Source organism: Sceloporus undulatus, chromosome 2, assembly GCF_019175285.1.
Source record: "Sceloporus undulatus isolate JIND9_A2432 ecotype Alabama chromosome 2, SceUnd_v1.1, whole genome shotgun sequence".
Classification (NCBI taxonomy): Eukaryota; Metazoa; Chordata; class Lepidosauria; order Squamata; family Phrynosomatidae; genus Sceloporus; species Sceloporus undulatus.
In genome coordinates, this window is record NC_056523.1 from 187,452,996 (window position 1) to 187,475,091 (window position 22,096).

Below are 22,096 nucleotides of genomic sequence, written 5' to 3' on the forward strand. Positions count from 1 at the left end.
TTCTGCCCCCAGTAGGACCAGCAGCTGGTTTTCCCTCCTGCTGCAAATCACTAAGAAAAATTAGCAAGTGAACAGTTGCCTGGTTTACACATGCAGCTGAAAGATGTGTGCACAATCCCACTATGTCAGGGATGGAGAAAATGTGGGCCATATATACCCCAGGTTGCTTTCTTAGGTTTTTGTGGGGGGGTCGGATGGATGGACCTGAATTTATTAATTTATTTATTAAAGGCCATTCCCTAGTGCAGAGGGTGAGCATGATTGGAAGGCTCATTTTGCCTTTCTTAGTCCCTTGGCAGGCTGTATCCATTCTCCCATCAAAAATCCCAAAACAAAACAAAAAACATCAGAAAAAGCATCCTGTCACTCTTATGTGTGCTTTTGCCTCAGAGGCTCCTTGGAGCAAGCATGGCATTCTGAAGAGTCAGCAGCCACATATCCACTCCCCTCTTCCTGCTCTCTGCCAAAAAATGAATCATGAGCTTTTAAAAGAGACTGGGGGACAATGGGAGACAGTGGTGAACCACATGCAATAGTACACTGTTTTTGCCCCCACTTCTAAGGCTGTTTTTAGACCCAGAGAGGTCTGTTTGTAAACCAGGAAGCATGCTAGAATTCAACTTTGGGTTTACTTTCTGGTTAAATAATGGCCTTTCCTTGCCCTAAATTAGCCCAGGAAGGCCCCCAAAACAGTACAATGTCTTCTTGCACTATGTTTTTTTGTTTGTTTGTTTAAAAAATGGAAAAAGTAAAAGTAATTATAATCTAATCCACTACCTTTCTCCACCACATGCTAGGGTTTTTTTTAATGTATAGGAAATGGTTGTTTGCTCTTGGGGCAAGTATTCTAAAAAGCCATTTAGTCTGATGGCATGTCATGAACTTCTTGGAGATGAGCGGCATACTTGACAAGAAAGTGATAGGAAGAAGCAAAAGCTTGTGGAAAAGGTTCACACCTCACCCTGAAAAGTGTCAGCTGAATAAAATAAAGGCTTTTTAAAAAAATAAACAACAACTTAACAAACCTAGAAAAATATTTTTATTGCAGTAATAACACTGGAGTACACCTCTCATTTCCAAGCATTTTATGGTGTTTTTTTCTGCATTTTCTCACACACATGTCATGAACTCCCACCAACACATTTTGCTGCATGCATTGTAAAACAGGCTTGCATTCTTAAAAGGTCCCATATGGATATCAACAGGTCAGCAGTTAACACTAACCCTACGTTCACTGGTCTTCCAAAGAGAGGTACCCAAAAAGTCAAGGATCCTAGGTTATTCTCCCCACCTCCCATCCCCAACCCCTGCTCACCTAGTAGGGCTGGCAACAGAGTTCCGACGGTCTTTAGCCTCGCTGTACAAATCTGGCTGCAAAAGCCGCCATCCGGGTCGCCGGTCAGGGCTGCTGGAGATGGCACGGAGGTGATCTCGGGCCTTGGGAGGTGAAGGGCGGTCAGAGAAAGTCCCCTGATGGTTGGAGACCTTGGAGGAATGGAAGCTGTGGGGGTCGTCTGAGGACAGAGCACAATGGACAGGATAGAAGCATCCACATACCCCTACCTCGGCAAAAATAAAAAAGATAAAATTGGGTAGTCCAAAGGTCCTTGAAAACTAGGGAACTCTCTCTGTCCTCTATTTAGACTATGGGTAGGAAATGTGTGGCCTTTCAGACACTATTGGAATGCAATTCTCATCAGCCCTAGCTGGCGTAAGATGGTGGTGAGGGATCATAGGAACTGCAATTGAACTTCCTGGAGGGCCACACTTTCCACAGCTCTGATGTAGTTTTCTGTTTAATCAGATTGTTTCTAGATTGTACATATATAAAACTGCCTTTTTCTCAGGCACTGAGCTCTCTCCCCATTCCATGGAGACCTTATTATGATGCTTTATGCCAACTGTATTGCACTTCTTTGATATCTATTTTGAAGTAGGATGCAAGCAACTAAAAAAATGCTTTCTTTGTCCAAGGTTACATCTGAACATTTCCAAATTGTCCTTCATTTGCTATCCAGGTTTGCTTCAGCAAGACTGAAGATCCTTTCCACAGCCACAAATCCCCAATTCATCCCAGGTACTACATCATTCCTGTATTCCAGAACTAAACCCTGGCTCCAGAGTTAATTTTAACTCTTTCTCAGATTGTCTTCTCGATACTGAATCTTATACACATCTCAAATAGCGACCTGAAATTTCACATTGGCACTCCCATCACAAACAGATCTTTACATGATCATACTAGCTTGTAAGTCACAGCTTCAGAGCACGTAGAGAGTATATTTTCCCAATTATCTCTTTGTACACATTAACTAGGGCTAATACCTCCCAAGTATATTTGAGCCTTCAGCCTCTCTTATTTGACATCAAGCCTATTGCCACTCATATTTTTAGAGGCAGCATGATGCAGTGGTTTGAGTGTTGGACTAGAATTTTAGGAGACCAGGCTTTAAAACCCTGCTTGAACATGGAAAACCACTGGGTGACATTGGGCAAGTCTCACTCTCTCAACCTCAGAGTCAGGCAAAGGCAACTCCCTTTGAATAAATCTTGTCAAGAAAACGCCATGATCAGTTCACCTTAAGGTCACCATAAACTGAAAGCAACCTTAAGGCACACACCAACAACATTCACTTTTTATCCACTATCACCAAACTTCCCTTCCTTGATTTGGGTACGAGACCAAACTTACCATTTTCATGGCTGGCTGATTCTGAGAGGGAGCTGCTCTCGGAATGAAAAGCCTCTTCTATTTTTGAAAGAGACAGAGAAACAGCAAATAAAAGAAGGATGGATGAGAAACCAGGATGGGATGACTAACCACATATAACACCAGAAGAATGGGTGTTAGGGCATTGTGCCATCTGTTAGCACCCATGCAAGGCCTCCTACCCAGAAACTGGAAAAGTTATTATTTGGCACTGCAACACCCAGAACAGGCTACAATTTCCACAACTTTCCAGTTGGGGGATTCTGGGAGCTGTACTGCTGGCTGTGGGACTGTCATTCGAAAGAATAAATGGCCTAAGCGGTAAAGTTCCAAAAAATGGAAGAATTCATAGTTGTCCCCACCATCATCAGCATGTTCTCTGCTGCAGTTTCCCTTTCAAAGGCACAGCCCTCCAGGGTGCAGCTCCAATCTCACTCGCTGTTGGCTCTGGTCCTCTCCAGTCTTTAGGAGGAGAGAACAGGCCTCACCTCCCAAATTTCTCCATCAGAAGTGGAACACTTGAGTGGGGATGGAGGAGGAGGTTTCCCACTCTTCCACAGAGTGTGAGCCTCCATTTGCAGTATCTCATATATTTGGCTAAAGAACTGTCTAGCATTGTTCATGAACAATCGAGAAGAACAGAGAGTACAAGAAGAAAAGGGATGTTTAGAAAGTGAAAGATTAGGGTTGTTGAAGACAATTCTGAAGGCAAAGCAATGAGGGGGAAGATTAAAAGGCTGGATGAATGGACAGATAGCCTTCTAACTCACCATGGCTGATTCTCTGCAGTGGCCCTTTGCCTAGCCGCATCCGGCACTCTGCCACCTGAGCTTCAAGCTCCCGAAGGCGCTGGGCAGCATCTGCCTGGACCTGCCTCCGGCGACGACGTTGCTCAGCCGTTAACTCTGGGGCAACTGCGAGGCGCCGGGCTGCCTCAGTCACTTGTTGCTGCAGGGCCAGCTCACGGGTCAGCTCCTCCAGCGAAGGTGCTTCCTAGAAGACAAGAGAAGACTTCTCAGGGCCACAGACTTAAGCAAGAACTGCCATCACTCTAATTCCATATACAGAAGCTAACAGGGCTGGGTTTTTGAATCTTATATCAATATTGGTAATGAGGGAGGTAGGCTTTCCAGCACCTGAGAGTAGCTTAGGGGGTCTGGAGCAGGCACAGTGATGCACAGACAAGTCTTAAAGAGGGGAATGAGTTGTGGGGGATGTCTCTGTATGAATGGGTTGTGAAGTGGGATGTTTCTATTTTTTCTCCTTCTCACAAGCTCATAGCATCTTCTGACTTAGGCCAGTACCTTGCTCTTACTCCTGTGTGCTCCCTACACACACAGATTTTGCCACTCACCTCATTCTTCATGACATTGGTGTTTCGATAGGCAAGACCTGGCCTCCTCCGCACAGGCTGGGGCCTTTCACCTGGTTCTAGTGGGTATTCTGGAGGCAACTTTCCTGTCAGTTCCTGGCAAAGAAAATGAACAAATTCTTCAATATGGCCAAAGTGAAGAGTGCAGAGTTAAAACGTGGAGTTAAAAAAAAAAAAGAGGGTGTGAGATCATCTGTGCTTAAAATTAAATTACTGTATGCACTTAAGAAAGCTGAATTTCATCACTTAAATCTATAAAACTGATCAGATTTGTAAGATTGGTTTCTGTTGCATAATGTATTTCATAGGAAGCTTCTAGTCCCAAGTTCAGGTTGCTGGCACACAGCCTTTAAAACCCTGCTTGAGGGCTAGACAAACTTCAGACTTGTTCCTAACAGAATGCAAAAATTCCCCAGTTTAGCAATGATTAAATCACATTCTACTGATTTCAATATAACTGCTGATATGAGTGTTATACTTCGAACTGACATTTCCTGAGCATCTATGTTTTTCCTGAAGATCACACTGCTGAATTACTACTTCCATCATCCCTAACCCATGGCTGCACTTGTAAGACTTTAGCAATTATTAAATCACATTCCACTGATTTCAATACATCTGCTGAAGTGAGCATTACACTTAGATTTGATGTTTCCTGAGCATCTATGCTTATTCTGAAGATCAAAATGTTGAACTATTACTCTCATCATCCCTAACCAGTTGCAACAACTGCACTTGCAACAATTGATGGGAACTGCAGTTCAGCAGCATTTGCAGGGCCACATATTCCACCTCCTTGGCTTATGCGGAGAAGCAACAGCACTACTGCTCCTGAGCCTGTCCTAGCTACCACCCTGTTATCACTCACCTACTCCTAGCCTTGTTCTGCAATAATTACTCACAGCTTCCTGCAGGCAAACCCGACGCAACTCCTTGAGCCGCAGGCTGAGCACCTGCTGAAGGGCCCGCTGCTTCTCCAGCAGTTCTTGCACCCGCTCCAGCCGAATTCGGGGGCAGAGATCCCGCTGCAAGGCCTCTGTAGGGGGAGACAAGAAAACAGAGTCAAAGATAACAGATTGGGGGATTCCTGAGAGAAACCATGCAAGTCATAGGTATGCCTTTTACTGTATACAGAGGTATGAGGAGAGTGATCAGATGAGGAAAGGTCTGGTCAGATGGGGAGATATGATGAAGAAAAGATCAGTCCAAAGCATTCTGCTGCCTGAGGCAAAGGACATAATGGTACCTCCTCACCTGGCACTTGAATCTGCAAAACCTAACCAGGCTGGTAGCTCAATCTTTATTTCTGTATAAGTAATAAGGCAGCTTCCTCCATTACAGATGAGGGCTATAGGGTAAGTTAGAAGGCACAGAGCAAGTCATGTGGCACATGAAATGCTGTTCATTCCACACTTCTTGGCATGTCCCATCCGAGGCAACTGCCTCACCCTGCCTATCAGAGTGGTAGTCAGGAAATTACCTGAAGAGCTGTAGCTGGATGAGTTGATCAACTGTCCCTTCACCTCCATGTCTGGGAAATACTGGTTTCTGTTTTGCTTCTGAGTGAAATCACTTGGGTCTGAAAGCCATCAGGAACTCCCAAATGGAGAGTCTCATGTGGTTACTGTCACAGGGAAACAAGAGAGAAGTAAGAAGTGTATGGTGTGTGTTTACCCATGTGAGGTGTATGTGTGCTTGTGCAGATACAGGCAGGTGAGTCATCAGGAAGAGGAAGAAGATATCCTTCCTGAACTCAGCAGCAGGCACACAATATGACAAGAAGAAACGAAAAGGCAGGAACCCAAGAGATACCTCACACCAACACCAAAGAAAGGTAGTAAAGTGGGTTGCCAGTCTCAGATCTCTTGCTACTGGTGGACAAAACATAAATCCACTTAAGGTCAAAGAAGATGGAGAAGCCTCGCTGCTCCTCTGGGCAGCTTCTTTCTGTATACCGGAGTGGGAAATTTGTATTACGCTCCCCCCCCCCCTATTTTGTAGGATGACAGTTTCCATCATTCCTCACCATTGGTCATGCCATTTAGGAGCTGCTGGGAACTGCAGTCCTATAGTGTCTGGGAGTCAACATGTTTCCCATCCCAAGCCTACATCAAAAGAATTTAATCTACCCAGGAGGGCTCCATTTTGTTTCCAGAAGTAGGCCTCTGAATCCAGCTCACCATAGCTGATGTTTCTGCGCTCCTCCAAATTGCAGAGCCAAAGAGTACACCAGTGCTGGGAAAAAGATTACTGTGTAGCACCATTCCCTTTCATACATCAAGGTTCTTGTATCAGCTTTCACAAGTCTGGTGATTTCCAGCTATATTGTCCTAATGACCATTCTCATAGCTAGCATAGTTATGGACAATGGGAGCTATAATCATACACATCTGTAAGGCTGCCTTATACATTTCTAGGAAAGAAGACACAGCAGTATGGGCTGTTGTGAACCTGGAGTGGAACTAACTTCTCCAAGAATGGGGCACAAAAGCTGCAACCCACAGCTAAAGATGGATGGATGGATGAGTTATTCCTAGTGTGACTCTAATGACTACCCTAAAGTCTGCTCCCAATTGAGTTCTATTAGGTTACTTCCATGGACTTGAAGGTCAGCAATGGTACCTGCAGATCCACATGATGGACAGTTCCCTAAGAGCATGAAAGGAGTGGCTGAGGGGGCCAGCCTTTCTCTGAGCTGTTGCAAGGCAAAGGGCCGAAACCCCAGCGTCATCTCTTTACCAGCAACACCCAAGACTCTCCTTCCTCTTGTCACAAAACCCAGCTCCTGCAGTCTCAGTGCCTCTGCAGCTCCTGAGTGAATGTGTGTGTCTGTGCCTTCAAGTAGTTTGTCAACATATAGTGACCTCCTTGAATTTAACAGTGTTTTCAGACAAGGAATACTCAGAGGTGGGTTTGTCAGTTCCTTGCTCTGAAATACATTCCTCAGTATGTGGTACTTGTTGCTGGTCTCCCAACCAAGGTCTGACTCAGCTTAGCTTCCAGGATCAGACAGGATCTGCTGCCTTTAGGATAGTGAGACCACCTGAGAAATAGAGCTGCAAATGGCACATTCCTCTCCAATAGTTACTGTTAATCATACCCATCCAAATCAAGGAGCACAGAACCAACAACTTGATACTGAATTTCCCAGAAGCACCCCTCCATCTCCCTAGCAATAAATATATATTAGCAACAAATTAGAGAATTAAACATTAACTGCCCTAATGGCAGAGCTGGCTCTGCTTTTCAGTATCTCCTGACAGTTATCCACTGTAAAAGCACAAAGGGAGAATGTCAGCGGTGGTTACACGGTCCATTTGACCTGGATCCCCCAAAAGGACAATTCAGCAGAGCAGAAACCTTGTAGACTGAGATTCCTGTCACTGGTGATGACCAGCCCTCAATGGGTCCTTAAAACAATTCACTTGGCAACTAGGAATTTCAGTAAATACAACATACCCCAAACCTTCACCATGGACATTGATTTCATAGCATTCTAGAGAATCGTATTTTGACCAGGTCATTTTGGAACCCCCATTATCTCTTTGGCTGCTGCTTAAGATGTGCCATCAAATAACAACTATAATTTCCAACCACTGATAATGCTGGCTTGTCTGCTTCTAGGAGTTGTAGTCCACAGCATCTTGAAATAAACAGGGTTTGGATGGCTCTATTAACACTCAAGTAGCACCATATCCTCCTCCACCACCACCACCCCTAGTATCATGGGGATACTGTGAAGTTGAAGGCTTTCACAGATGGTGTCCATAGTTTTCTGTGGGTTTTCTGGGCTATATGGCTGTGTTCTGGAAGAATTTATTCCTGATGTTTGGCCTCCATCTGTGGCTGGCACTTCCTCCCAACCAAGGGTCACACAAGTATATATACCCCACAAACTTCCATGCCACTACCCTCTGAATGTGCCAGCCACAGATGCAGGCAAAATGTCAGGAATAAATTTTTCCAGACCACAGCCACATAGCCCAAAAAATCCACAGAAAATCATGGGGATACTGTCTCTTGGATATTAAGTTTTTCCCATTTTAGCTTCCTTCTAATTAGCTAAATACAGTGCGCTACTAAATGGATGGTTTGCACATCCCCAAGCCTTATCAGCAGTGCTCTCAGTATTTTTTTAAAAGTGCATTTTCATATGTTATATTGATTTATATGATTACGTTGACTGACATAATTTAGGGTTTCCTTGATAGACACCAACCCTAGTTATTACAGGAGAGAACAAGCTGGAGAAAACCTATGAATATCATACCTATTCAAGGGTGCACAATTGCCTCTCCTTCCTACCTGAGGCTGGCTCAAAGCCAGCACTCCTTCCAGGGAGCAAAGGCCAAAAGTCCCACTCCCAGCTCTGCCTCCCTTCCCTTCTCCTCTCCTCCCCGTGCCAAAGAGCAAGACTGCAGACATGCACAATGGGAAGTCTGGGGGCAGAGAGACAGCTGGCCCGCTCTCAATATTTCTGGGCTAAGGCCAAATCCCACAGCTGCTTCACCGTGAGACCAGATCAAGGCCAAGCCCAGCTGGGAGTCCAGAGAACAACACAGCCAGGAAAACCTTCCCCCAGTTACGTAACTAATCCAGTCACAGCAGAGTCCAGCACGGCTCTTGGCATGAATCACCCCGAAAAACGACATCCGTGACAGGTAGAACAGCCTTGGGAAGCCATTTCCTTCACATGTTCTGTAGACTGTATTCCTGCTGGTGCTGCCATTGTACCAAAGATTCATCCTCCTTGCCCAGAGACATAAGCAAGCATACATTCTCCTCCCTCGCCCAGGACACCACAGGGCATAGCAAAATGTGAATTCAGACAGCTGAACTTCTGTCACCCTCACTTTCACGCACAATGTAGCCAAATGTGAATTTACATTCCCATTCCCTCTCCCTCTAATACACACACACACAGGCACACATAGACACACACACAGTGCAACAAAATGTCCATTTGGACACACAAAATTCCATCTTTCCTTTCCTTCTTTTTCTTTCTTCTTTCTCTCCCTCTTGCTTCCCTTCCTTTTCTTCCTCCTTCTTTCAATCACAGTGTAGCCAATTGTGAATTTAGAGCCAAACCTCTCAGACACAAAATAGCCAAAGGTGAAAGAAAACACCTTGCATTTTCTCTCTCTCTCTCTCTCTCTCTCTCTCTCTCTCTCTCACACACACACACACACATTACTGCTATGTATCTGTGAGCACATCAGTCCCACCTTGCTCCTGCATAAAACAATGGGAGTAGAAGGGAAGGGGATAACCCGGACTGCCTCTTTGCCACTGGGGATACTTTCCTGGCCTGTGCCCCCATCCCACCCTCAGCCAATTCCTTTCCCATGACTGTTTAGTGTCAACACCTTTCTCTCTACCGCTCCCAGACACTGCTGGCTGCCTCTTCTCAGGGAGTGGAAAAGTAAGGTGACTTCTCTGAGAAAAGACAGAACAGGCACCCTTGCATTTTAAACAAAACAAAACAAAACAACAACAACCTGCACCTGGGAAACCAAAATGAAACAGAGCACTGGCAACATGCAAACTGACTGAGTCAATCTCTGCAAATCTCACTTTGCAGAAGTTACTCTCCTGCTTGAAATGTTGCGGGTGCAGGTGGGGTGGCAGGTGGCTGGGCTGATGATTCAGCAGTCAACCAGGTCACAGTCCAGATCCAGGACTCAGGGGGATTCTTTATCCAGGTAAGGATGGAGTATAAATGGGGAGTAAACCCCAGAGTCAGCTCCACTGGCGCGGCACCTATCCTGTCTTCTTTTTTCTGCGGCGGGACCCTGGGACAGCAAAAGCTCTCTTGATAAAGCAGGGGTAGGAAACACATTCTCTTCAACACACACACACACACACACACACTGAGGCCCACATTGTCTCAGGAATGTAAATCTGTTTGGGCGGGGGCAGTGGACAACAGCAGTGGACAAAGTCGAAGTAGGTGAACCTAATCCTTTTTTCTCTTTTCCTTCTCTCCTTGTCTTTGCACACTGTTCTCACTTCCTCTTTGCTTAGGCAGGCTGCTGGGAAGCATCAGATTGCCCTTGCAAAGACCTGAACAGATCCTTTATGAAAGGCCTTTGAATTGAGTCCCAGGGCCACAACGTGGCATGGTGGTTTGAATGTTGGACTGCAATTCTGGAGACCAAGGTTCAATTCCCAGCTTGGCCTAGGGAAGCTATAACAGGTTCACCTTAGGGTCACAATAAATCAGATACGACTTGAAGGCACACAACAACAATAACAATCACATGACAACCTGTTCAGGGACACAGACATCCCATCCCTGGCCTCATAAGTTAAAATGGTGGAACTTTCAGCATTTTAATACAAACAGAAAAGCTTGATCTTAAGTATCAAAACACTAAGCTTGCACAACATGAGTACACAGAATACAAGTGGCTGAGTGTCGGCTACCAGCCGTGCTAAATGCACTTGGAGAGCTTTTATTTTTTAAAAAAAGTTTTCCCCACTCTGTTGACTATATATAGGAATTTGTACCCAACTTCCCCTGCATTATTGTCCCATAAAATAGCACACTGCTGTTAGAGGATTGCTCAGCACCACTTTTAATTCACTCCAGCTGCAAGCTAAAATGTAGCTCATTAGCAAAGGATTTGAGTTTGAGGGATCTTGCCTTACATTAGTATATGCTTTTCAAATGATAGTTTTTAATGGTTTACATTGTTCTATGTATTTTGTAGTATTTTCATCCCTGACTGCCCTTGTTGCTGAAGAGTGGGGTATAAATACTCTAAATAAATAAATAAATAAATACTGTTGTTGCTGTGTGCCTTCAAGTTGTTTCCGACTTATGGTGACTCTATGGCAAACCTATCATGGAGTTTTCTTGGTGAGATATGTTCAGAGGAGGTTTGCCATTGCCATCCCCTGAGGCTGAGAGCATGAGACTTGCCCAGAGTCCCCAAGTGGATATTATGGGGAAACGAACCTTGGTCTCCAGAGTCATAGTCCAACATTCAAACCACTACGTCACACTGACTCTTTACACTGTTTTACATTGCTTCCATCCATCTGACTCCTTAGCATCTTATACCACACATGAATCTATTTTATAACAAATAAATACTATTCCCATTAATACAATTTTCAAATTGTATAAGCCAGCTTGCGTCATGAAGCAAAAGCAGGGTATAAATTAATATATACATTGGTGAAACATTAAACCAAATAGGGATTTGAACAGAGGCCTCCAGCCACAATCCAGAATTTTTACCACACAATAATTCTTGCAGAAACACACCAAAGATTAAGACTTGGAGAAAAGGAGCAAGGTAAAGTAACAAGCAAACCTTGGAAGAAAAACAGAATGAGAAAGAGAGAAAGCAAAAGTGGGTGGGGTGGCAGAGACAGCATTTTAGGATTGCAGTGGATGGGCACAGTTTAGCAGGTGGAGACTTTCCCCGGAAATCCTTGCGACACTTGGGTAACGTCATCTTGGCTGGCAGCCTAAGGCAAAGGTTCACCTAATCCCCAGACAAGAGTCAGATTGGGCAGGACACAACACATCTCCCAGAGTCAGCAAGGTAGCAATTTCCTGCAAAGCCCTCCACCCACCTAGATACCCTTTGTAACCACTAATTTCTAGATTCAGAATGATCTTTCCAAGAGCAACACACAGTCCAGGAACTGGGCTTCACTGGAGCCCATGCTTGGTTCCATCTCCCATTTTCAAGGCCTGGGGTCACCCCAAATGCAAAAATTAGAATGTGAGGATAGTACCTCTGAGCATGTACACATGCACAGCAAGGGAAATTGGCTCCTTCCCAAGGCCACGTATCAAATCTAGGTGGTTCCAATTCTCTAACCAGTTCAGCTGTCTAAAGATTTTCTTCTTCTTCTTCAATGCTTTGCTCTGATGAATGTTACAGAACAAAAGTCCTCAAACTTATTTTCTCTACTTTTCTGTCAATGGATCAGCATACAGCTCCCCTGCAACACTACTACTGTCTTCTTATTTACAAGAGTCTGGTTTTATTTTATTTTTATTTATTTGTGTAAATTTGTGTGCCTTCAAATCATTTCTGACTTATGGCAACCTAAGTGAACCTATCATAGGGTTTTCTTGGCAAAATTCTTTTCAGAGGGAGTGTGATCTGCTCAAGGTCACCCAATGGGTTTCCATGGCTAAGTAGGGATTCGAATCTTGGTCTCCCAGTCCAACACTCAAAGGACTACACTGCACTGGCTCAAAATATAGAAAGTAGAGATGCCAGTGACTGAACCTGGGACCTCATACCTGCAAAGCACATGCTCTTCTACCACAGACATACCCCCCCCCAATGCTTTATTTATTACATTCATTGTGTGACTTTCTACCAAGATAGAGGACCCCAATTAGGGGATGGGTTTGAACTCCAGTCTTCCAACAGTCCTAGGCCAACACTCTCTCGTTGTTGTGTGCCTTCAAGTCGTTTCTGACTTGTAGCAAACCAAAGGTGAACCTAACATTGGGTTTCCTTAGCAAGTTTCTTTTTTTTGGGGGGGGGGGGGGGGGGGGGTTGCCATTGACATCCTGTGAAAGAGTGTGACTTGCCCAAGGTCACCCAGTGGGTTTACATGGCTGAGTCAGGATTTGAGCCCTGGTCTTCAGAGCTATAGTCCATCACTGAAACTACAACAGCACAGTGGCTCTACTCAACACTCTCTAACCCCTATAATATCACAATGGCTTTCATAGAGATAAAATCATATGTCCTATAATGTACTTTGCCAACACAATACAGGGGCAAATAACTTGTGATTCTCCAGGCTGATGATGGACTGCCGTTCCTAGCAATATAACCAGCAATACCAGTGGTGAGGTGAACTACAGCCCAGTAACACCTGGAAGGCCACAAACTGCCCATACTAGTAGAAAAAAAGAGGATGAACTGGAAGGTCATGTCCTTCTTTAAGCCATAAACTCATTGATGGGGCCCAGAGTACACAGATTTGTCTTAACTTCAGGTTCTTGACTTGTAAAATGGGAAGACTTTGCCTCCCATTTCACAGGGCTTTGGAGAGAATGCAAATTGTGCAGAAGCACGTATCTTTCACATCTGAATTTACTTAACATACCTATTATTTCTGAGAATTCACAACCCTTGTGACTCCCCTTAGGTCAGGGACTATGAGAGTTGTAGTCCATGGCTGGTGGCTGATCTCTCTGTTTTAAAGCTACCCTAGAATAAAGGCTTCATTATCTCTGATGTTGCAAATGGAGGGAAGAGGAACAAAGTGAGAGAGCTGGGCTTGGTTGTGGTGGCCAAGGGATTTAAACTGAGGCGTCCCATTCACAGCTCAGTCTCTTCACCTGATACATTACATCAGCTAGGCATAAAATTAATGCACAAAATTAATTTAATTAAAGCCTGAAACGCTAATAGCGCCGGCCTTACATTTCATATACATTGCTGGTCAAGCATAGTTCTAGCCTGTTTTTCAATATGAATGAAAGGTGAGGGACAACACCACCAATATTTGAGGGCCCCTCCAGATCGCTCTCATTGCCTCAAACACCCATACTCTATCTCATTGTCACACGCGCCCCACACAAACCCACTTTCGGCCATAAAACAGAGTGAAAAATCTTTGATCAGACCCCCTCATATGCCTTCCACCCCAAAGATTTTCTTCCTACATTTTCTAAGAACAGAAAAAATGTATAGCCAAGTCACTTGCCATGAAAGCAAAAGACCAGGTGGAGTGCAGGAAACCATAATAATCTATCACAACTGTTTTAGGAAACCAACCCCCCCCCCCCCGAAACCCAGCCAGCTTCTTCTCCCCACAGCCTGTCTCTTTGAGCTTTTATTTAATCAGAATGTGCGTCTGCACTGTAGAAACAATGGAGTTTGACACCATTTTAACTGCCAAGGCTCCATCCAACATAATCCTGGGATTTGTAATTTTATGAGGCACCAGTTGTCGTCGTGTGCCTTCAAGTTGTTCTCGACTAATGGAGAACTTATCATGGAGTTTTCTTGGCATGATTTGTTCAGACGAGATGTGCTGTTGCCTTCCCCTGAGGCTGCGAGAGTATGACTTCCCTAAGGACACTCAGTGGGTTTCATGGTCAAGCAGGGAATCGAACCCTGGTCTCCAGAGTCCAACATTCAAACCACTATGCCAGAGAGCCAGCATGGTGTAATGGTTTTAGCACTGGACTAGGACTCTGGAGACCAGGTTTGAATCCCTACTCGGCCATGTAATCCACTAGGTGACCTTAGGCAAGTCATACTCTCTCAGCCTCAGAGGATGGCAATGGCAAACCCCATCTAAAGAAACATGTCAAGAAAATCCCATGATAGGTTTGCCTTTGGGTCACCGTAAGTTGGAACAACTTGACGGCAAACAACAACAACAACAAGGAACCAAACCTCTTTGGCAGAGAAGGCTAAAGACTTGTAAACCTACAAATCCTGGGATTCCATAGGATGCAGCAACAATACTTACAGTGGAGTCAAACTGCATTATTTCTACAGTGCAGATGCACCCTCCTCCTCTCCTGACATTTGTCAGTGCAGTTCCCCCACAAAATCTGGATGTGGGGAAACCAGCCCTCAAGAGCAGAAAGGGGGCTGACCTGACCTCCTCCTGCCCTGTGTCCACACACAAGCTAAGGAATCTGGGGAGTGACTCTGGATTCAATCTTCGTGGGAGACCTGTGCCTCAACTTCCCTCTCTGCCTTATGCACACAACCCCTCCACCATCATGTCTTTGGAATACCAGGAAACAAAGCAGAGGGAGGAGAGACAGAAACAGAGGCTGCATCCACGATGCAGAAATAACCCAGTTTGAGACCGCTTTAACTGCCCTGGCTCAGTGCTCGGGAATCCTGAGAATTGTAGTTTATTGTGGCACCAGAGTTCTCTGAAAGAAAAGGCTAGATGTCACACAAAACTACAGTTCTCAGAATTCCCTAGCATTGAGCCAAATCAGTTAAAGCAGTCTCAAACTGGATTGTTTCTACGGTGTGTTTTGCACCATAGCAATAAAATAAAATAGCTGCCAATTTAAGTGACTCCACAAAGCAGTCCCTTGGAAAGGGGTTTCACAAAGTAGTCCAAACTTTAAAGCTTCCCATGAAGTTAAGAAGTGCCAGGGAGCCCCCCCAAAACCTCTTACCTCTGTCTTTGCAAAGCCAAGAGCCCCCCCAGTGGCTCCCCTTCTACAGAACCAACCGAGAACCTCAAGGAGCCCCAGCTCCAGGACTGAACCAAAGTGAAGTGAAGGCGGTGCCCAACCAACCTCCAGAGCAACAAGGGAAAGAAGGAAAGAGAGAAAAAAAGAAAGAAGGAAGGAAGGGGGGAGTGGAAGAGGAGGGGCCCCACCTTTTAACCCTCGCCTGGCCACTATTGTTGTGGCTCAGTGGCTGTCCACTCCTGTGAATGGCACGAAACCCCACTGGGGGCCACCTTGGGCAAGTCACACTCTCTCAGCCTCAGGGGAAGGAGGCCACAGCCCACCTCCTCTGAACAAACCTTGTCCCGGAAACCCCAGGATAGGTTTCTCACCTAGGGTGGCCACGCATTGGAAATGACTTCAGTGACTTCAAGGCACACATCAACAACAGTGTTGCCTCTGAGCAGTACTCCAGTAAGAAAACCGTGGTGGAGGCAGTGAAACAAATGTTACTACAACTATTATTCTTATATTTATTCATCTCCCGCTCTTTTCTCAGAACCGGGAGTGTCTCACAATATTGAGAGAATAGGACAATTAAAAACAGAGAAAAGTGGCACCATGTTCCAGGTTTCATTCTCACATGGAGGCTTCAAGATGTTTTGGAGGGCAGCTCTCATAGGAAAACCCATTGATAGGTTTCTTACTTAGGGTGGCTAGAAGTTAGGAATGACTTGAAGGCACACAACACAAACACACACATATGAATGACAGACCTCCAAGTCATCCTATCCTCAACAACTGTGGTCAGGTCTTGCAAAGCCAGGCCAGCCCTGGCTTCCTTGATTAAGGGACAAAATACACCATAGAAATAATCCAATCTGAGACCATTTGAACTGCTTTGGCTTAATGCTTGGGAATTCTGGGAACTGTAGCTTTGTGAGACATTTAGCCTTCTCTGTCAGAGAGCTCTGGGGTCACAATAAACTACAACCCCCATGTTTCCCCAGCACAGAGCTAGTGGTCTTAAACTGGAACTTTTCTGCAGTGTGTTTTGGACCTGAATCTATCCATTTGGAATGTGGTCTTCCTCTTTTCCTATGTTTTTCCTATGTTGTTATTGTTATGTGCCTTCAGACACAGGAACACGCTGCCTTGGAGTCTGGTGGAGCCTCCTTCTTTGGAGGTTTTTAAACAGAGGCTGGCTGCCCATCTGTCAAGGGTGCTTTGACTGTGTGTTCCTGCATGGCAGCGGGTTGGACTGGATGCTTCTTGGGGGTTTCCTCCAACTCTATGATTCTATATGTCATTTCCGATTTATGGCAATCCTGCCGAGACCTTATGATGTTGTTGTTTTTTTTGTAAGATTTGTTCAGAGATTTGCCATTGCTTTTTTCTGAGGCTGAGAGCATATGACTTGTTCGAGGTCATCCAGTTGGTTTCATAGCCAAGCTGGGAATCAAACCCAGGTCTCCAGATACGCCATCCAACACTCAAACCGTTACACTCTCTCTTTTCCTATACAAGTGCACAAATAGTGGTTTGCCAGAGTCACAGGGTGCATCTACACTGTAAAAATAATACACCACTTTAACTGCCAAAGCCCAATCCTACAGTACCCTGGGATCTGTAGTTTTGTGAGGCACAAGCACTCTTTGGCAGGTAAGACTAAGACCTTGTAAAACTATAAATCCCAGTATTCCACGGGATGGAGCTACAGCATATAAAGTTGTGTCCAACTGCATTATTTCTACAGTGTAGATGCACCCACAGTCCAACACTCGAACTACTATGCCATGTTGGCTCTCCTATATTAACCTGGTACAGTTTTATGTCCCAAAGTACCAGCTGTGACAATGTGCTGCAATTTTTCCCAGTGTGATAGGCATGCTTCCTCTAGCAAAAGCAAACAAACCAAATGAAACCAAAGAACCCTGTGGAACTCTTGAAGACAAACAGCATAAATAGATAGAAAAGCATCCTGTAGCACCTTTGAGAATGAGAAAGCCTAAGCTTTCTTCAACTCTAGTCCACTTCATCAAATGCAATTCATTATAGTATGAGCCTTTGTGGATTATGGCCCATTTACTCCATGCATCTGTAATAAATAGAATATATTTGTATGGAAAGAGATCTTGTAGCACCTTTCAGACTGAGAGAAAGAAGTTGGTAGTATGAGGTTTCCTAGACTTGAGACTACTTCCTTAGGTTCATTTTGTGGAGATATTATACACACACAAACACTATGTAATATATATATATATAAATGTCGATGGTGCTGCAGGACTCTTTATATGTTGTGGTACAGAACTCTGTTGTAACATCCTGAAAAACTTTACAACAAAAAACCCTGAACCAACACAGAAAATATCCAGGGGTAGCCGTATTGGCCGTATAGCAAATCCAGTAACATCAAAAAAATCCACCAAATAGTGCTATTTGTATTGGGCCAACCGAAATGCACAATATACCTGTTGCAAGGTTTTGGAGCTCCACAGGCTTCTTCATCAGGCAAGGTGTTAAAAGGTGTTCTGCATGGCTTTTAACACCTTGCCTGAGGAAGAAGCCAGTGGAGCTTCAAAAACTTGCAAAAGTATATTGTGCATTTTGGTTGGCCCCATAAAGGTTTCACTGTTTGGTGAAACACAGAAAATGTGACTAAGCGTTTAAGATGTGCATGGCTGCATAAATGTTTGCACACCTATTGGAATGTATATTGGCTAAAGCATCCACAAATGTGCAAACACAGATGCAGAGGCAATCGGTCAGAGAGGCTAACCATTTTTGCTCTTCCGAAAGACCCTCGAGGAGGGCAAGAATTGCTCCCTTTTCCATCTGAACCTGAGATCCCTGACATCACCCCTTTGTCCCAAGCGGATGGTATGGCCTGGCTCTAGGTATTGCAGCTGTGTGTTTGTCTTAGCCTCGGTTAGATCAGATTCCACACATTCTTGGCTCCCTGCCCTGCAGGTAGGAACAGGGAGCACACAAGAGAACCAGACCCAACACCCTCCCAGAATGACTGTCCTTATCCTTTCTCTTCAGCTCCATCTACTGGCTCTCCTTCTATGAAGAAGCCCTTGTTTCTCAGAGGAGGAGGCAGCATCAAGGGCCATACAGATGCTGCTGATCAGGGCTGGCACACAGTCAGTGGTGTCACTAGGCAGCTGATATTGCAACTGAAAGGCATAATTCTAATTTTGCTGGTTGTTTATGTAACAACTGTTGAAATTACATTCGGTGATGTATGGGAATTATGATTTATGTTTAACATTAACACAAATACCATTACTAAGGATTCTGTATGGTGTTGTACGGGAGGAGGTCAATGGGGGGGGTGACACCATGAGCTATTGCACCGGGTGACACCAACCCTAGTGACGCCATTGGTCTTAACCATGACATTGGTGTTTGAGGTCTCATTGAACCTTTTGTCGACTGTAGAAGGCGAGAGCTATTTCAACAAATTGCTTGGACACCTAATTTTTACAGGTAACTTGTTAAATAGCTTGGTCCAGCCACATGCACCCCAATTCTCCACTGCCAAAGTGACACTGCTATTAATGTAATTATATATTTACTTAGAAAATTGCTGTGTTAATCATAATGTTGATTTTTCATTACCTTTAAAAAGCAAACAAATTGTAGGACAGATGTGAGTGAATGGTATCCATTTTGAAAATTTCTCTTCATAATGACTCTTTAAAAAAATCCCCAAAAACAAACTTTTAAAAATAACCAGAGTTTGATAGCTGTTATGTTAGGATAGCTATTTTATAACATCAGTCCCACAGTTTAGGAATACTGTTGAAAGACAATTTCAATCTACCTCATTACTAAGCATTACAAGTGTGGACATTATTTCTCATCTTTATTTTTTTACTATTTATTTTAATGGCTTTGCTTTAAATGCTTTTAACTCTATGGACAGCTGGACTTAACTTAATTGTAATTGTTGTTGTTGTTGTATCTTCAAGTAATTTCCGACTTATGGCAACACTAAGGCGAGTGTATCATAGGGTTTTCTTGGCAAGTTTCTTCATAGGAGGTTTGCCATTACCACTCTCTGAGACTAAGAGTGTGACTTGTGCAAGATCACTCTATGGCTTTCCATGGCTGAGCCATGATTTGAACCCTGGTCTCCCAACGTCATAGCACATTTTAGTATGTTTTTATTTATGACTTTGTGTTTTCAACTATTTGTGGCTTTGACTTTTGCAGATTTATTTACCATTTTGATTAATATGTTCTCTCTCGGAATCTCTAAGTCCTTCAGTGCAATTCTGCTGGAAGTTGACCATAGAGCTGTGCTGGAGAACCTAGACATTCCTAAAGAAAACACTTCTCTGGGCATTTGTAGCATCCCCAGCATGATTCTATGATCAACTTCTGGCTGATGTTGACTACAGAGTTGCACTGGAGGACCTGGAAATTCCTACAGAAGTGTTCTCCTAGGTAAAAAGAATAGTGCTATTTTATTTGTGGTTTCCCCACATTCATGGGGGTCCTTCACACCTAACCCCAGCAAATGTGGAGGGACCACCGTATTTGTTTTAAATTTTGTATACCACCTAGAGACCCAACACTGGGGGAAAGGGTGTAATATAAATGAATAACTTATTACAGTTGTTATGTTTGTTAACAAGAATAACTTATTACTGCCAAGCTCTGGTCTGGCACACTTGGTACTGTGGTCAGAGCTACCCCATGGGATAATGGGCTGCCTGGCATGGAGAGGGCCCAAACAAGCAGAGTAACCAGACACCTTCCTTTTCCAGGACATGTCCTACATTTCAACCTTCTGTCCAGGAGGAATTCCAAAATGTCCTCCATTTTGAGCATGACTAAGAAGCATGAATTTACGTATATATTATTGTTTTTTGCTGTTGTTTTGTAATGTCCCACATTTATCTTTCATGGTTGGGACATCTGGTCACCCTGGATGACCATGAGGCTATCCATCTTCAATCAAATTGAACAGCAAGGCTAACTATGTTATTTTGGCACCTGGGGCACACAAATCCCCCCACGAACCTCTCCTGGTGGTAACAAAAACACAGTAAGCATAAATTAAATAGCTAACCATTAGCTGTTACTTCACAACACCAAAGGTCAGCTGCTTGCTTCACCCTGCTTAATAGTAGGGCCCATGATCTCTACTCGTACACTTGGTTGGCCAATACACACAAGATTTGAATAGGGCTAGAGTATAGTGGGAGGGGAAGCTGGAAAGACCCAAGTTCAAATTCTGAAGCCTCTTGTCTTGAGTACAGATTCCTCATCTGATAGTCCTGATGAGGAATCTGTACTGCGGACAAGAAGCTACTGTCAGAAAAGAACACGGAGAAACAGAATGGTTCCCAATTGGCAAAGGGGTCAGACAAGGCTGTATCTTATCACTCTACCTGTTCAACTTATATGCAGAACATGAAGGAGGACTGAAAACAGGAGGAAGGAATACCAACAATGTAAGATACACAGATGACACCATAGTACTAGCAGAAAACCTCCCAGACCTGTAACAAGTACTAAGGAAGATCATGTAAGAAAGTGCAAAGGCAAGACCTACTGTTGAACATAAAGAAAACAAAAATAATGACTACGGAGAATCTAGACAAAATCAATCTAGACAACGAAGAAATAGAAGTAGTAAAGGAGTTCTCATACCTGGGATCAAACACTGATACAAATAGGGACTGCAGTCAAGAAATGAGAAGAATATTAAGAATGGGGAGAGCAACTATGAAAGATCTAGAAAAGACCCTGAAATGCAAAGATATACAACTGAACACAAAAGTCAGATCATATATTATTATGATATATTATATTCCTTAGATAAAAAAACCCTCCCTGTCTCTCAGACTAGCCTACTTCACAGGGTTGTTGTGAGGAAACAAATGGGAGACAGGGAATCACAGTTGCCATATTGAGCCCTTTGGAGGAAAGGTGGGATGTACACATAATACATAAAGACCAAAATCCCATCCCAGCTGGCTCACAACTTCCAGCTGCCTTTCCCATGGTTGCTTTACAATCCACATAAAGTTAAGAACTGGAATCTTAACGTTTACATGTGTTCCTTTCCCTCCTTTTTTTCTTTTTGGGTTGTGTTTTCATAGATTATCATCCTGAGGGCAAGGACTGTCTTGTTTTTATCGATCTGTACATCGCTCTGAGAGCTTTCCTAGCTGAAGCATGAAATAATAACTGCCTTAAATAAAATAATTTAAAAATATATTTTGTTTCCATACTGCTCCTTCCACCTTTTCAGAGGCCATTGAACTTTCAGTCTGACATTAATTCAGAATATTGCAAACACTCTGTATTATTAAGCATTTCTACAGCATATGCCAAGTGTTCAAAGGCCTCACTACAGTGTTTACTAGCGTTGAGGAACAAGTAAAAAGTACAATATTATCAACTGATTATATGAGCTTTATATTCTATATAAATTCCAACCTGTTACGTAAGATCCCACCAGGTAGCCAAAGGAGCAAGAATGTCAGGCTGGAAATGGAAGGATAGATCACCCCTCCCTCCACCAGCCCATTGCATTTCCATGGTAGTGGGGAGGAAGGGGCTTTATTTTATTTATTTCATTTTTATGCTGCCATTCTCCCAAAAAGGGCTTTATACGTTCTCTGCGGCCAATACAGAAACAATGCAAATAGGAGGAGAAGAGGAACATGTCATAATGATCACTAACCTGCCATGAAGCCAGTGTCGTGCGTTTCTATTTCTACTAGCCCCTTATCAAGTTAGTAAATCCTCCATCAACTGAATTGTATACAGAAATTAAGAACAACAGGGCTGATGCAAGAAGTGTCCTTGCTTCTTTTCAGAATGTGTTCCAGCAGCTATTGCAAAAGCCATC

At 43.9% G+C, this 22,096-nt stretch overlaps 1 protein-coding gene across 4 annotated transcripts in view; it reads right to left on the reverse strand.

Annotated features, from left to right (window-relative positions):
• Positions 1 to 22,096, reverse strand: part of CCDC120 (coiled-coil domain containing 120) — a 51,885-nt gene that overhangs the window by 6,717 nt on the left and 23,072 nt on the right. The window contains exons 1-7 of one of the 4 annotated variants that reach the window (XM_042452533.1): positions 15,226 to 15,361; positions 5,563 to 5,706; positions 4,985 to 5,118; positions 4,065 to 4,178; positions 3,481 to 3,703; positions 2,693 to 2,749; positions 1,316 to 1,559 (exon numbers count right to left, since the gene is read on the reverse strand). In XM_042452533.1, the coding sequence (XP_042308467.1) occupies positions 1,316 to 1,559; positions 2,693 to 2,749; positions 3,481 to 3,703; positions 4,065 to 4,178; positions 4,985 to 5,118; positions 5,563 to 5,611 (821 nt within the window). In that variant the 5' untranslated portion in view covers positions 5,612 to 5,706; positions 15,226 to 15,361. Of the gene's footprint in view, positions 1 to 1,315; positions 1,560 to 2,692; positions 2,750 to 3,480; positions 3,704 to 4,064; positions 4,179 to 4,950; positions 5,119 to 5,562; positions 5,707 to 15,225; positions 15,362 to 22,096 lie in introns of those variants that run through there. The other 3 variants (XM_042452532.1, XM_042452534.1, XM_042452535.1) reach the window with 3 other exon arrangements.